The sequence below is a fragment of the Salvelinus alpinus genome, chromosome 33, assembly GCF_045679555.1.
Source record: "Salvelinus alpinus chromosome 33, SLU_Salpinus.1, whole genome shotgun sequence".
Lineage (NCBI taxonomy): Eukaryota > Metazoa > Chordata > Actinopteri > Salmoniformes > Salmonidae > Salvelinus > Salvelinus alpinus.
The window spans coordinates 17,044,493-17,060,325 of record NC_092118.1 but is presented as its reverse complement, the minus strand read 5'-3'; the positions used below and the strand labels follow the sequence as shown (position 1 = coordinate 17,060,325).

Genomic DNA, 15,833 nt, shown 5'->3' with positions numbered 1-15,833 from the left:
TTAGAACCCCTATTCTCCTGGAAGTGGTGTCAGAGCCCCTATTCTCCTGGAAGTGGTGTTAGAACCCCTATTCTCCTGGAAGTGGTGTTAGAACCCCTATTCTCCTGGAAGTGGTGTTAGAACCCCTATTCTCCTGGAAGTGGTGTCAGAGCCCCTATTCTCCTGGAAGTGGTGTTAGAACCCCTATTCTCCTGGAAGTGGTGTTAGAACCCCTATTCTCCTGGAAGTGGTGTCAGAGCCCCTATTCTCCTGGAAGTGGTGTTAGAACCCCTATTCTCCTGGAAGTGGTGTTAGAACCCCTATTCTCCTGGAAGTGGTGTCAGAGCCCCTATTCTCCTGGAAGTGGTGTTAGAGCCCCTATTCTCCTGGAAGTGGTGTTAGAACCCCTATTCTCCTGGAAGTGGTGTCAGAGCCCCTATTCTCCTGGAAGTGGTGTTAGAGCCCCTATTCTCCTGGAAGTGGTGTTAGAACCCCTATTCTCCTGGAAGTGGTGTTAGAACCCCTATTCTCCTGGAAGTGGTGTTAGAACCCCTATTCTCCTGGAAGTGGTGTTAGAACCCCTATTCTCCTGGAAGTGGTGTCAGAGCCCCTATTCTCCTGGAAGTGGTGTTAGAACCCCTATTCTCCTGGAAGTGGTGTCAGAGCCCCTATTCTCCTGGAAGTGGTGTTAGAACCCCTATTCTCCTGGAAGTGGTGTTAGAACCCCTATTCTCCTGGAAGTGGTGTCAGAGCCCCTATTCTCCTGGAAGTGGTGTGCTGTAGCTGAAGTGCCTATCATCCAGTAATGTTGCAGTCGTCAGATTGTCATCACTCATCAACCATCATACTGGGGTTCTTACAGTGAAGCCAGGCTACAGTAGTCATGGATGCTGTTGTGCGCCTTATCACACTGCCAGTTCTTGATGAGGTCTCTCCCCCTGGTCGGCTCGTTCCCAGGACTCTGCGGGCCCAGTCAGGTCCAGTGTAATTGATTTGTAAGTTTGTCTGGCAGGGCCTTGTCTGACATTCATGGCTGAGACCATGTTGCACACAGCTCTGCTGCCAGCAGCACATTCAAGCCTGTGAACTCTGTAAACAAGCGCAGGAATGACCCTGGTGGGCCATCAGCACAGAGATTTATGACTCGTAGAGTTGGAGCTGTCCTTGCCTCTATGTGGAACCTGCTACTGCTTTGGCCCAAGGTTCAGGGGGAGGAGGAGGTAACGCTGTTGGGTCTGCCGGGATTAAACAATCAGTTAAGGGAGCTGGACGTACTGGTGTACCTTGGGCACTCCAAGCTACAAGCAGTGAAAAGGGTCACTGTGATAAGTAGCTATCGCTGGCTCTTATGTCTAGTGTGTGTGTAGGGGTGAATACTTTGTTAGAGTTCCAGCTGGCAGCCTCATTGGGGTGCTAGGGGACCGTTGGGGCCTTTAACACACTGGCCCCTGGCCCTGGGCCATCCAACACCAGCAGGACCATGTTCCTCTTATCTATTGGCCAGACTAGACCAGAACTGAACCGCACAGCCCCTGGCCCTGGGCCATCCAACACCAGCAGGACCATGTTCCTCTTATCTATTGGCCAGACTAGACCAGAACTGAACCGCAAAGCCTCTGGACCAGCCTGATCTTAGCATGGATGTCCCTTCAGGTAGAGCAGAGCTTTCCTCTGCTAGAGAGTAAACAGAAAATACCCCCCCACACACAAAGGCTGTGATCATCTGATGGACTAGTGACACCATTCCGTTGAACCATGGAAGATATGAACACTGCACAGAACCATGCCCTTCTGACTAGAGGGCATTGACTGTCTAGGCCCCCTCACACTAGAGTGCTCAACTTGGCTACAGTTTGATGAGCTAGAGAGGCAGAGCAGTGTTAGACCAGCTGCTTTCAGGCCTGGCTCTGCTGGGGAGCTGAAGAGAAACCGACTTCCAACACAGTGGAATGGAGTTTGGATTTTCAGGTTGCTACGAAGCCCCTCAGAGCAGATGTTCAGCAGTTGTCAGTGCTCATTGATCAGGGGTTTGCTTTGGATCCTCCAGCATTTCTTGAAGCATGTAAATCAATATATTGTGGTAGTGTGGGGTAAAAGTTGAGTTAATAATTCAGAAGGTCACTGAAAAGATGTTGCGCAGACTACACTCAATGCATATATCAAAATGAACTAAATTAATTATTGTAGTAGTAAAAAAAACGTCTTGCTTGTACCTAAGGACCAAATTATTAACTTCGGAGTATTAATGATGATTAGTCTCCACAGAACACATGCTTTGTTTTTCTTGGCAGAGCATTTGTAACTAGGAAGCTGTGTTAAACGCTATTTGATGCTGAGTGTCCGTGTAACACACTGTGTGTTGGTGATGTGTTGCTTTTATGACATAATGTGTGTGTGAAACATTTGTCTTCGATATGCTCAGCTGTTGTTTAGGTGCAACGTTTGTGTTGATGTCCATACTTATCTGATGCGCTGATATGTTGACATTAGGGCTGTCCCTGACAAAAAACATTGGTCGACTGAGGGTCATCTGTTCTTTTAACTATCGGTCTACATTTTTAACGTGTATTTTTTCCATATATAGACACACCCTATGTGTTTGAATAAAATCAACTACAGCGCCTTCGGAAAGTATTCAGACCCCTTGACCGTTTCCCCCATTTTGTTATGTTACAGCCTTATTCTAAAATATATTTTTTTCCTCATCAATTCTCAGTGCCAGCAGCATACCACCCTGCATCCCACTGCTGGCTTGCTTCTGAAGCTAAGCAGGGTTGGTCCTGGTCAGTCCCTGGATGGGAGACCAGATGCTGCTGAAAATGGTGTTGGAGGGCCAGTAGGAGGCAATCTTTCCTCTGGTCTAAAAAATGATCTGAATGCCCCAATGTCCCCAGTGATTGGGTACATTGCTCTATGTAGGGTGCCATCTTTTGGATGTGTCGTAAAACGGGTGTCCTGTCTTTCTGTGGTCACTAATAACACCTAATCATCCCCAGCTTACAATTGGCTCATTCATCTCCTCTCCTCCAGGTCGTTGCTGTAAATGAGAATGTGTTCTCGGTCAACTTACCTGGTAAAATAAGGGTTAAATAAAAAATACCAAAATCAACACACACTACCCCATAATGTCAAAGCAAAAACAGGTTTTTAGAAATGTTTCCTAATTTATAAAAATACAAAAAATACTAAAAAATACAAAAAAGGAAATCACATTTATGTAAGTATTCAGAACCTTTACTCTGTACTTTGTTGAAGCACCTTTGGCAGTGATTACACCCTCAAGTCTTGGGTATGATGCTACAAGCTTGGCACAACTGTATTTGGGGAGTTTGTCCCATTCTTCTCTGCAGATCCTCAAGCTCTGTCAAGTTGGATGGGGAGCGTTGCTGCACAGCTATTTTCAGGTCTCCAGAGATGTTCGTCGGGTTCAAGTCTGGGCCACTCAAGGACATTCAGAGACTTGTCCTGAAGCCACTCCTGTGTTGTCTTGGCTGTGTGCTTAGGGTCATTATCCGGTTGGAAGGGGAACCTTCGCCCCCAGTCGGAGGTCCTGAGCGATCTGGAGCAGGTTTTCATTAAGGATCTCTCTGTACTCATCTCTCTTTTCATCTTTGCCACAATCCTGTCTAGTCTCCCAGTAAAAGCTGCTGAAAACCATCCCCACTGCATGATGCTGCCACCATCATGCTTCACCGTAGGGATGGTGCCAGGTTTCCTCCAGACGTGACGCTTGTCATTCAGGCCAAAGAGTTCAATCTTAGTTTCATCAGACCAGAGAATCTTGTTTTTCATGGTCTGAGAGTCTTTAGGTGCCTTTTGGCAAACTCCAAGTGGACTGTCATGTGCCTTTTACTGAGGAGTGGCTTCAGTCTGGCCACTCTACCATAAACGCCTGAATGGTGGAGTACTGCAGAGATGGTTGTCCTTCTGAAAGATTCTCGCATCTCCACAGAGGAACTTTAGAGCTCTGTCAGAGTGACCATCTGGTTCTTGGTCACCTCCCTGACCAAGGCCCTTCTCCCCCGATTGCTCAGTTTGGCCGGGCGGTCAGCTCTAGGAAGTCTTGGTGGTTCCAAACTTCTTCCATTTAATGATGGAGGCCACTGTGTTCTTGGGGACCTTCAATGCTGCAGAAATGTTTTGGTACCCTTCCCCAGATCTGTGCATCGACACAATCGAGGCACAGAGGCACAATTCCTTCGACCTCATGGCTTGGTTTTTGCTCTGACATACACTGTCAACTGTGGGACCTTATATAGACAGGTGTGTGCCTTTCCAAATCATGTCCAATCAATTGAATTTACCACAGGTGGAATCCAAACAAGTTGTAGAAACATCTCAAGGATGATCAATGGAAAAAGGATGCACCTGAGCTCAATTTCGAGTCTCAATGCAAGGGTCTGAATACTTATGGAAAAAGGTTTTTCTATTTATTTTTAATACATTTGCAGGAAATTCTAAAAACCTGTTTTCACTTTGTCATTATGGGGTATTGTGTGTAGATTGCTGAGAATTTTTATTTATTTAATCGATTTTAGAATAATAAGGCTGTTATGTGGAAAAAGTCCAGGGATCTGAATACTTTCTGAAGGCAGAGTATATGTACTGAGTTTGTCTGATGTTTTATTCAAACTATTTGATGAAATAAGACACGAATGACTCAAGAAGGGAGCCCGATGGCCACACTGTGTTAAAATTAAATGACGTTGAGTGCCTGGGTGACTGGTGCACGTCGTCTCTCTCTTCCCTGCTGCAGTGAATAGGCACCACGGCAAGTGTTTATTGCCGCTGTCTGTGCTGAAGCTGCGACATAATTACAGCCATTTTGTTTCTTACTTGTTTCTGACTGAAAGGTTCTGTTACCGAAATACCTCATTTGTTTAGGAAAAACATTCTCTATTCCCTAGACCCTTGCTCTCTTTACGTAAAACATGTATGCAGTGCATGCACCTGACCAGTAGGGCCTGACCTATAACCTATCATAATCACAATAATATTTGGTTATAACAAACTCTGAGCACCGTAATACATGTGACAGCAAAATGGATGCGGAGGACATGAAAAAATAACCTCGAAGCGGGCGAATGGTTACTGGCTGCTCAGGAGGGAAAGGGCAAGTCAGATCTGTGGAAGACAATTGACTTAGTTGAGCAAGTGTTGCGTGAGTATTATGTGTGCCAAACAGTTGCTGCTAGATTACAATATCATTTTTTCTGACCATTTGGAACAGTGTAAACAACACTAAATACATGGACCAGAGAGTCTGTACAAAGCCTTTATTACAGCAGACTAAAACCAGTTGCATGCATTCATGAATTGTGGTTTGTTGTTTAGGCTAATTATTGAAAGCTTCCTTTGTTATTTAATTTAAAAACGAAAATGCTTGATTGCATTTCAAAGCATGAATGTATCGTATGCTGTGATGGCATGAACGAATGATTGATTGATACAGTAGCCTATACTGTATATTGAAATATAGGCCTAAGTAAGTTACGGTATTAAGACTGAACAGGACGTGCTCTTTTGCCTACAGCTCGATGGTGGTTATACAAGGCTACTATACAAAGACCACTAATGATAACGACATTACTTATTATTATAATGATGATTATGATAATCATTGTAATAATAACAGTAAGGAGATCAAGAAAAAGGAGGGTATAGGAGCGAGAGCTGCGTGCATATTATGTGTGACAAACAGGTGCTGTTATATTACAATATTATTTTTCTGCCTGTTTGGAACAGTGTAAACAACACTAAATACATTATAAGTAATACTAGTCTGTACTAACCCCCCCAAAAAATGTAAAGCTTAAATTACAGCATAGCAAAGATTCAAAACAGCCGAATCTGTGAAATTGCTTTATCCGACACTTTGCTGTTGCATGAGGCTTGGTCCTCATGGAATCAGTAGGCTATTAAACAAACACTCAAAACAGGCAACAGAAGCAAGACCTGTTTTATTTCTGTAGATATATATGGATGATTTATAAAGAGGCACATTTAAGTTGGGTTATTGATTTATAGACCTAATTAAGTTGGTTTCCTCTCTCCTCAATTTTCTTAGGCTAAATTAGGTAGGAGGCAAGGGCTGTTTCCTCGTCTCTGCTGCTGCTGGCTCTGCCGCATCGTTTTCAATCCCAATATGCTGGTTAACTTTGCTATTATGCACATAGCAACATAGGGAAAGGCGACCAATTCTACGCTGCACTGAAGATTATTTCAGAACCGCGGACAGCGACCGTATCCAATTCGTGAGATTGCGAATTTGTTATAAAATAATATTTTATTTATTATTGTTGCACTAATATGATCATATACAATTTCAGTATCAAATATCTTGGAGTGATAGACGGTGCCATCCCGTATGCTCCGCAATGAATTAGTCCACTGAGACAGGCGCGAATCAGACAGGTGTCTTGTGCACCATGAAGAAAAGAAAATAGCGACTGCTCGACTAAAGAAATCTTGTTCGACCAACAGCCTATCGACCAGACAATCAACTGCTTAAGTACATGGTGTGTGTGTGCAGGTATCAGTACATACAGTATGTTCTGATGGTGTGTTTGACATGTGCATCCTCTACCCCACCCAGCCTAAGATCCTGCGCCCAGTGCTGCTCCCTGGTGAAGAGTTTGTGTCGGAGGGTCTTAGAGTGGTCCTGGACCCTGATGGCAGAGAGGAGGCTACGGGGGGGATACTCGGGGGACCGCACATCCTGCCAGCAGAGGGAGCCCTCTTCCTCACCTCCTACCGCATCATCTTCAAGGGCTCCCCACACGACCCACTAGGTAAATCATCCAGCTAGCATCTAATTATATCTGTCCTTCTTGAGGTACCCCATAAGAAGTTGATAGTGCACTTTGGGATTCCCAATGTATATAGGGTATCATTTGAGATGAAGCCTGTTTTGGACCATGTTGTGTGGATGTATGTACATTAGCATAGAAGTGTATGTTGAGGTGTGTGTGTGTGTGTGTGTGTGTGTGTGTGTGTGTGTGTGTGTAGTGGGGGAGCAGGAAGTGATCAGGAGCTTCCCAGTGTCCACCTTGACCAAGGAGAAGAAGATTAGCATCCAGAACCAACTGCAGCAGAACATGCAGGAGGGACTGCAGCTCCGCTCGGCATCCTTCCAGGTAACACACACACACCTACTCCTGATGATGTGGATGATGATGAAGATACATTATTAAAGAGGTGATTATGATGCTATGGGCTTTTCCATTATTGATTTCATAGTGGAGGGATCTGTCTCCGTTCCTTCGTACATTAGTCACACGCAATATCTCAGACAGCACTGGGCCGATTTTGACGTAACCTGGGTGAATGATGCGTCTTGCCATAGAGATCCACCATTTACAAAATTACACTGATTGCCCAAGGCGGGAGCTGTAGTAATTCACTGAAATGTGTTGGTTACACATTGCATCATTCATGGTCGACGACATGTTTACTGTTCCCTTGTCTCTCATTAAGTACAAAAAGTCCTATTTCTTAGATTTTAACATAGTTTGTCGAAGTATGTGAGTGTTTCCTGTTTTTGCCCCAAGCCATGTGTAAGATTGCAGAACATGTACAACAGATTCACAGAGAAGCCAGAATTACTGATCAGTTGTGACATTTGGAGAGATTAAAGGAATGCATATGCTACAGACTCTGCCCTATATCCAGCCTGATATCAATACATTTCTTGGAAGTTATACGAGTGACCTGTTGAGTTTGATTTGAAGAAGAAAAAAAGACAACCGTGCACATGTTTTTGGTCTTTCACAATTCATGTAGTGCTGTAAAATTGTTATGGTTCATTCCTATCTTTTTAGTAACACGGTCAATAAAACAGGCCTTTATGTGGCGAGGGGGTCACTTGGCCTAGCTGTGTGTGTGTGTGTGTGTGTGTGTGTGTGTGTGTGTGTGTGTGTGTGTGTGTGTGTGTGTGTGTGTGTGTGTGTGTGTGTGTGTGTGTGTGTGTGTGTGTGTGTGTGTGTGTGTGTGTGTGTGTGTGTGTGTGTGTGTGTGTGTGTGTGTGTTGCTAAGCCTGGCCAGAGGGCTGTGTCTAAGTCTGGGGTGCATTATCAGGCCTTTATTGAGAGCTGCAGGCTGCTGGGGGTCCACAGGAGAGCAGGGGGGGGGCTAGGTCTCCTCCTCAGGCAGGAACTGGTGGGATGTTGGGGGAGGGATGGATGGGGAGAGAAGGGACTACTGGGTCAGGGCGGTCAATGAGAAGCGGACCTCACTCTGGAAAGACAGTCTGTGTGAAATATGTGAACATTCCGTACATTCTGTTTCCGATTTGCAATTATTAGTATTTGCCTCCCTGCAAGAAAAAAGCAACAACATGCGAATAGAAATATGCCAAATTTTTGGGGCTTCACAGATGTGCATATCTGCAGAGACATTTTGATTTATGAATGCATTATTATTTTCCAGCCATTCCATGGAAAGCCATATGTTTAATCTGGAGGCAATGAGCTCACAGGTTCCCTGATGCTTCCTGTGTCCCCTCCAGTTGATCAAGGTGGCGTTTGACGAGGAGGTGAGCTCAGAGATGGTGGAGATCTTCAGGAAACACATCCAGAGGATCCGCTACCCTCAGTCCATCTTCAGCACATTCGCCTTCGCAGCAGGCCAGACCGCTCCCCAACTCATCCTTCCCAAACAGAAGGAGAGGAACACGGGTTTCAGGTCAGTCCCACCTCTGAGTAGCACACAGTGACGCACTCCAGTAAACTTGTCAATGTTCTGTTAAAGTTGTTTTGGAGGGCAAATCCCATGATGTGTTTGAAAGGTTCCTGTAATACCTCCCACAACAGACACTGCCTGAAAGTGTTGAGTAATCTTCCTTATCTGACGCTGGTATCAGACATGGTAAATGATGTTACGGTCTCCTCTTTTTCCTCCTCCTCACAGGACGCTGTCCAAGACCATTGTGAAAGGAGCTAAGAGAGCTGGGATGATCACCATGGGCCGTCAGAGTCAGACCACGCTGAAGAAGAACGACAGAGGGAGTCGGATGACCTGGCACGAGGATGATGACCTCTCAGGTAGGAGCAGACTGATGTTAAACTCCTACAAGGAAGAAGAGGAGTGGAGTTTTGACAAGCTAGAGTTTCCTGACCTGTGTGTGTGTGTGTGTTCCAGTGTCAGATGAGGGTGAGCCACCCCCCATCAGCACGTTGAGGGCGTCAGAGAAGTCCACCATGGAGCAGCTGGTGGAGCGGGCGTGTTTCCGTGACTACCAGCGGCTGGGCCTGGGCACCATCACAGCCAGCTCCTCCCGCTCTAAGACAGGAGAGCAGTTCAGAGTCACTGCAGTCAACAGACTCTACTCCCTCTGTCGCAGGTACACACAACGCACTTTGTCATGTCAGATAAGACGTTGGCGCTCTGAGCAATGTGTATTGCTCAGAGGTGTATTCAATGTTCACATATTGGTTGTATCAGATCAAACTGCCATCATAGGTGTCCCAGTAGTGGTCTCCATGCTGAATGGGCTGATGGTGTGTGTAACCCATAGTTACCCAGGGCTCCTGGTGGTTCCCCAGTCGGTGCAGGACAGCAGCCTGCAGAAGGTGGCCCGTTGTTACAGACACAACCGCCTGCCAGTGGTGTGTTGGAAACACCCCCGCACCAAAGCTGTGCTGCTGCGATCTGGAGGCTTCCACGGCAAGAGTGTGGTGGGACTCTTTAAGTCCCAGAACCAGTCTTCAACAGGTACAGTACACACACATACATTACCAGTCAAAAGTTTGGACACATACTCATTTCAGGGTTTTTCTTTATTTTTACTATTTTCTACATTGTAGAATAATAGTGAAGACGTCAAGACTGTTAAATAACACTCCTTGTTAAACATTCATTTATGGAATTTCTTTCCTTCTTATTGTGTTTGAGCCAATCAGTTGTGTTGTGACAAGGTAGGGGTGGTATACAGAAGAAAGCCCTATTTGGTAAAAGACCAAGTCCATATTATGGCAAGAACAGCTCAAATAAGCAAAGAGAAACAACAGTCCATCATTACTTTAAGACATGGAGGTCAGTCAATGTGGAACATTTCAATAACTTTGAAAGTTTCTTCAAGTGCAGTCACAAAAACCATCAAGTGCTATGATGAAACTGGCTCTCATGAGGACCGCCACAGGAAAGGAAGACCCAGAGTTACCTCTGCTGCAGAGGATACGTTCATTAGAGTTAACTGCAACTCAGATTGCAGCCCAAATAAATGCTTCATAGAGTACAAGTAACAGACACATCTCAACATCAACTGTTCAGAGGAGACTGTGTGAATGAGGTAAAATTACTGCAAATAAACCACTACTAAAGGACACCAATAAGAAGAAAAGACTTGCTTGGGCCAAAAAACACGAGCAATGGACATTACACCGGTGGAAATCTGTCTTTTGGTCTGATGAGTCTGTTTGAGATTTTTGGTTCAATCACAGTGTCTTTTTGTGACGCAGAGTAGGTGACCGGATAATCTCCACATGTGTGGTTCCCACCGTGAAGCATGGAGGAGAAGGTGTGATGGTGTGGGGGTGCTTTGCTGGTAACACTGTGTGTGATTTATTTAGAATTCATGGCACATTTAACCAGTATGGCTACCACAGCATTCTGCAGCGATACGCCATCCAATCTGGTTTGCGCTTAGTGGGACTATCATTTGTTTTTCAACAGGACAATGACCCAACACACCTCCAGGCTGTGTAAGGGCTATTTGACCAAGAAGGAGAGTGATGGAGTGCTGCATCAGATGACCTGGCCTCCTCAATCACCCGACCTCAACCCAGTTGAGATGGTTTGGGATGAGTTGGGCCGCAGAGTGAAGGAAAAGCAGCCAACAAGTGCTCAGCATATGTGGGCTCTCCTTCAAGACTGTTGGAAAAGCATTCCTCATCAAGCTGGTTGAGAGAATGCCAAGAGTGTGCAAAGCTGTCATCAAGGAAAAGGGTGGCTACTTTGAAGAATCTCAAATATAAACTATATTTTGATATGTTTAACACTTTTTTTGGTTACTACATGATTCCATATGTGTTATTTCATAGATTTGATGTCTTCACTATTTTATTTATTTTATTTCACCTTTATTTAACCAGGTAGGCTAGTTGAGAACAAGTTCTCATTTACAACTGCGACCTGCCCAAGATAAAGCAAAGCAGTGCGAGACAAACAACAACACAGAGTTACACATGGAATAAACAAACATACAGTCAATAATGCAATAGAAAAAGTCTATATACAGTGTGTGCAAATGAGGTAGGATAAGGGAGGTAATGGCAATAAATAGGCCATAGTGGCAATATAGCAATTAAACACTGGAGTGATAGATGTGCAGAAGATGACTGTGCAAGTAGAGATACTGGGGTACAAAGGAGCAAAATAAATAAAATAAATAACAGTATGGGGATGAGGTAGTTGGATGGGCTATTTACAGATGGGTTATGTACAGGTGCAGTGATCTGTGAGTTGCTCTGACAGCTGGTGCTTAAAGCTAGTGAGGGAGATATGAGTCTCCAGCTTCAGTGATTTTTGCAGTTCGTTCCAGTCATTGGCAGCAGAGAACTGGAAGGAAAGGCGGCCAAAGTAGGAATTGGCTTTGGGGGTGACCAGTGAAATATACCTGCTGGAGCATGTGCTACGGGTGGGTGCTGCTATGGTGACCAGTGAGCTGAGATAAGGCGGGGCTTTAACTAGCAAAGAATTATTGATGACCTGGAGCCAGTGGGTTTGGCGACGAATATGAAGCGAGGGCCAGCTAACGAGAGCATACAGGTCGCTGTGGTGGGTAGTATATGAGGCTTTGGTGACAAAATGGATGGCACTGTGATAGACTGCATCCGATTTGCTGAGTAGAGTGTTGGAGGCTATTTTGTAAAATGACATCGCCAAAGTCAAGGATCGGTAGGATAGTCAGTTTTACGAGGGTATGTTTGGCAGCATGAGTGAAGGATGCTTTGTTGCGAAATAGGAAGCCGATCCAAGATTTAATTTTGGATTGGAGATGCTTAATGTGAGTCTGGAAGGAGAGTTTACAGTCTAACCAGACACCTAGGTATTTGTAGTTGTCCACATATTCTAAGTCAGAACCGTCCAGAGTAGTGATGCTGGACGGGCGGGCAGGTGTGGGCAGCGATCGGTTGACGAGCATGCATTTAGTTTTACTTGCATATAAAGAGCAGTTGGAGGCCACGGAAGGAGAGTTGTATGGCATTGAAGCTTGTCTGGAGGTTGGTTAACACAGTGTCCAAAGAAGGGCCAGAAGAATACAGAATGGTGTCGTCTGCGTAGAGGTGGATCAGAGAATCACCAGCAGCAAGAGTGACATCATTAATGTATACAGAGAAAAGAGTCGGCCCAAGAATTGAACCCTGTGGCACCCCAATAGAGACTGCCAGAGGTCCAGACAACAGGCCCTCCGATTTGACACACTGAACTCTGTCTGAGAAGTAGTTGGTGAATCAGGCGAGGCAATCATTTGAGAAAACAAGGCTGTTGAGTCTGCCGATAAGAATGTGGTGATTGACAGAGTCGAAAGCCTTGGCCAGGTCGACGAATACAGTTGCACAGTATTGTCCTTTATCGATGGCGGTTATGATATCGTTTAGGACCTTGAGCGTGGCTGAGGTGCACCCATGACCAGCTCGGAAACCAGATTGCATAGCGGAGAAGGTACGGGGGGATTCGAAATTGTCAGTGATCTGTTTGTTAACTTGGCTTTCGAAGACCTTAGAAAGTCAGGGTAGAATAGATATAGGTCTGTAGCAGTTTGGGTCTCGAGTGTCTCCCCCTTTGAAGAGGGGGATGACCGCGGCAGCTTTCCAATCTTTGGGGATCTCAGACGATGTGAAAGAGAGGTTGAACAGGCTAGTAATAGGGGTTGCAACAACATCAGCTATCTGGATTTTGGTGAAGGAGAAATGGGGGAGGCTTGGGCAAGTTGCTATGGGGGGTGCAGGGCTGTTGACCGGGGTAGGGGTAGTCAGGTGGAAGGCATGGCCAGCAGTAGAAAAATGCTTATTGAAATTCTCAATTATCGTCGATTTATTGGTAGTGACAGTGTTCCCTAGCCTCAGTGCAGTGGGCAGCTGGGAGTAGGTGCTTATTCTCCATGGACTTTGCGGTGTCCAATAACTTTTTGGAGATTGTGCTACAGGATGCAAATTTCTGTTTGAAAAAGCTAGCCTAACTGCCTGTGTATATTGGTTCTTAACTTCCCTGAAGAGTTGCATATCGCGGGGGATATTCGATGCTAATGCAGTACGCCATAGGATGTTTTTGTGCTGGTCAAGGGCAGTCAAGTCTGGAGTGAACCAAGGGCTATATCTGTTCCTGGTTCTAAATTATTTGAATGGTGCATGCTTATATAAGATGATAAGGAAAGCACTTTTAAAGAATAGCCAGGAGTCCTCTACTGACGGAATGAAGTCCATAACCTTCAAGGATACCAGGGCCAGGTCGATTAGAAAGGCCTGCTCGCAGAAGTCTTCTGGGAGCGTTCGACAGAGATGAGGGGTGGTCGTTTGACCGCAGACCCATTAAGGACGCAGGCAATGAGGCAGTGATCGCTGAGATCCTGGTTGAAGACAGCAGAGGTGTATTTGGAGAGCAGGTTGGTTAGGATGATAACTATGAGGGTGCCCGTGTTTACGGATTTGGGGTTGTACCTGGTAGGTTCATTGATAATTTGTGTGAGATTGAGGGCATCAAGCTTAGATTGTAGGATGGCTGGGGTGTTAAGCATGTCCCAGTTTAGGTCACCTAACAGCATGAGCTCTGAAGATAGATGGGGGCAATCAATTCACATATGGTGTCCAGGGCATAGCTGGGGGCAGAAGGTGGTCTATAGTAGCGGCAACGGTGAGAAACTTGTTTCTGGAAAGGTGGATTTTTAAAAGTAAAAGTTGAAATAGTTTGGACACAGACCTGGATAGTAAGACAGAACTCTGCAGGCTATCTCTGCAGTAGATTGCAACTCCGCCCCCTTTGGCAGTTCTATGTTGTCAGAAAATGTTATAGTTAGGGATGGAAATTTCAGGGTTTTTGGTGGTGTTCCTAAGCCAGGATTCAGACATGGCTAGGACATCAGGGTTGGCAGAGTGTGCTAAAGCAGTGAATAAAGAAGTCAACAAATGAGTGCGCCTGGGGAATGGGAGTGGATTTAGGCACTGCAGGGCCTGGATTAACCTCTACATCACCAGAGGAACAGAGGAGGAGTAGGATAAGGGTACGGCTAAAGGCTATAAGAACTGGTTGTCTAGTACGTTCGGAACAGAGAGTAAAAGGAGCAGGTTTCTGGGCACGGTGTAGAAAAACCCTTGCATGAGTAGGTGTGTCCAAATTTTTGACTGGTACTGTACATTACTTACCTGTAGAAACCTTTTGATACCATTCTCGTAAGGTGTACACCGTACGGAATTTAAAGGACTTGCATTACACAGTCATGTTATACAATTTTGACCATTGATGATGAATATGTCTAATGACTGGTGTCCTCTCCCTCTAGCCCCTGCCAACTCTTCAGAGTTGTCCAGTAGTCTGGAGCAGGAGAAGTATCTACAGGCCATCCTCAACTCCATCCCCGTCTACTTCAAACTGAACGGCAGTAACACTCTGTCCAACCGCTCTCTCATCGGCCTCTCACCAGGTATCCACTGCTCTGTTCTGCTCTGTTCTGCTCTGGGCTCCGCTCTGGATTCTGTCCTGCTCTAGACTGGTGGTATTTTTCCCCACTCTGTCACTATTGTTTTCGTGTGTTTGTTCTCGTTCCTTCAGTTTTATTCTGCTGATTATTTTAGTGAGGTTTCCTCTGGGCCGCTGCCTGTTATTTATGTTGTATCCGTTGTGTTTGGAAGGAACTGCGGCACAATGTTGTGGTTATGTAAGAGGAACAGGACACCCAGGGGTCACCCTCCATCCATCTCCCCAGACTTCACCCCACCGCCGAGTGCCAGTCCAGAGAGCTGTGTGACCAGCACATACCCTACGCAAAGTCAGCGAGATTCTGTTTCCCATGTAACCACAATAGATCTTTAGTCTCTGGGAACTGGATCAAAACACACCCTGAATCAATGTCAATGGCATCCATCTCCATCTCCCAGCTTTAAGATCTACGTCTGCAGGGATCAAATAGTCTTAAAGGGGGAAATAGGATTCCCAAGGCTTGATAGCTTCAGACTTTCTGATTATGTTCAGATCCGCTAATTGGAATTTAAGCAACGGGACACGATTGCCGAGTGTGAGCCCAAGGCTTAGGCCTAATTTGAAACACAGCAATCAGTATTTTTCCACCTAAATGTAGGTAATGCAACTCTCTGTTCGCTCGCCTCATTTAACTCTTAAATAATCCCTGCTTGCGTTAAATCTGGCCTAATCTCCCAGGTCTGTGTCCATTTTGTGAAGTATCTGAGACACACTGTTGGGTAGTTATGTTCTCAGATGCTGTGTCTGACAAATATAGATGGTTAGTCATCCAGGCATGGTTTTCATTCCCTGTCCTCTCTGGGTCTGTGTTACTGTGTGTGTCCTGGTTACAGCTGAATGGTGGTGTTATCCCCTTTTCATGCCTGTGTGTCCTCTTCAGGCAGTGAAAGGAGGACATCTAGAATACCAAAGATGGCTCCCGTCCATTTGGACATGCCCTTCTCCAACAGCTTTGCCAGAGGAGGTGAGTGCTGTACCCACGTGTCACTTCCTCAAAGTCCAGTATATCACACTGCAACCACAGTTCTGGAGATAAACTGGCCCCTTTTTGGCCTATGACTCAGCTTTATTTGTCATCTGTATTTGCCATTAATACACATGGTGATGGTCTGTGTGCTACATGATCATTAGGGCAGCAGATGTGCCCCGCTAGTGCACTA

At 45.5% G+C, this 15,833-nt stretch overlaps 1 protein-coding gene across 3 annotated transcripts in view; it reads left to right on the top strand.

Moving 5' to 3' along the window:
- The window catches only part of LOC139563327 (myotubularin-related protein 13-like), a 196,483-nt gene that overhangs the window by 166,996 nt on the left and 13,654 nt on the right, over nucleotides 1–15,833 (top strand). For 2 of the 3 annotated variants that reach the window (XM_071381952.1, XM_071381951.1), the window contains exons 22-29: nucleotides 6,575–6,770; nucleotides 6,988–7,115; nucleotides 8,486–8,661; nucleotides 8,887–9,020; nucleotides 9,118–9,319; nucleotides 9,494–9,690; nucleotides 14,477–14,617; nucleotides 15,554–15,637. In XM_071381952.1, coding sequence (XP_071238053.1) covers nucleotides 6,575–6,770; nucleotides 6,988–7,115; nucleotides 8,486–8,661; nucleotides 8,887–9,020; nucleotides 9,118–9,319; nucleotides 9,494–9,690; nucleotides 14,477–14,617; nucleotides 15,554–15,637 — 1,258 coding nt within the window. The remainder of the gene's footprint in view (nucleotides 1–6,574; nucleotides 6,771–6,987; nucleotides 7,116–8,485; nucleotides 8,662–8,886; nucleotides 9,021–9,117; nucleotides 9,320–9,493; nucleotides 9,691–14,476; nucleotides 14,618–15,553; nucleotides 15,638–15,833) is intronic. The other variant, XM_071381953.1, reaches the window with a different exon arrangement.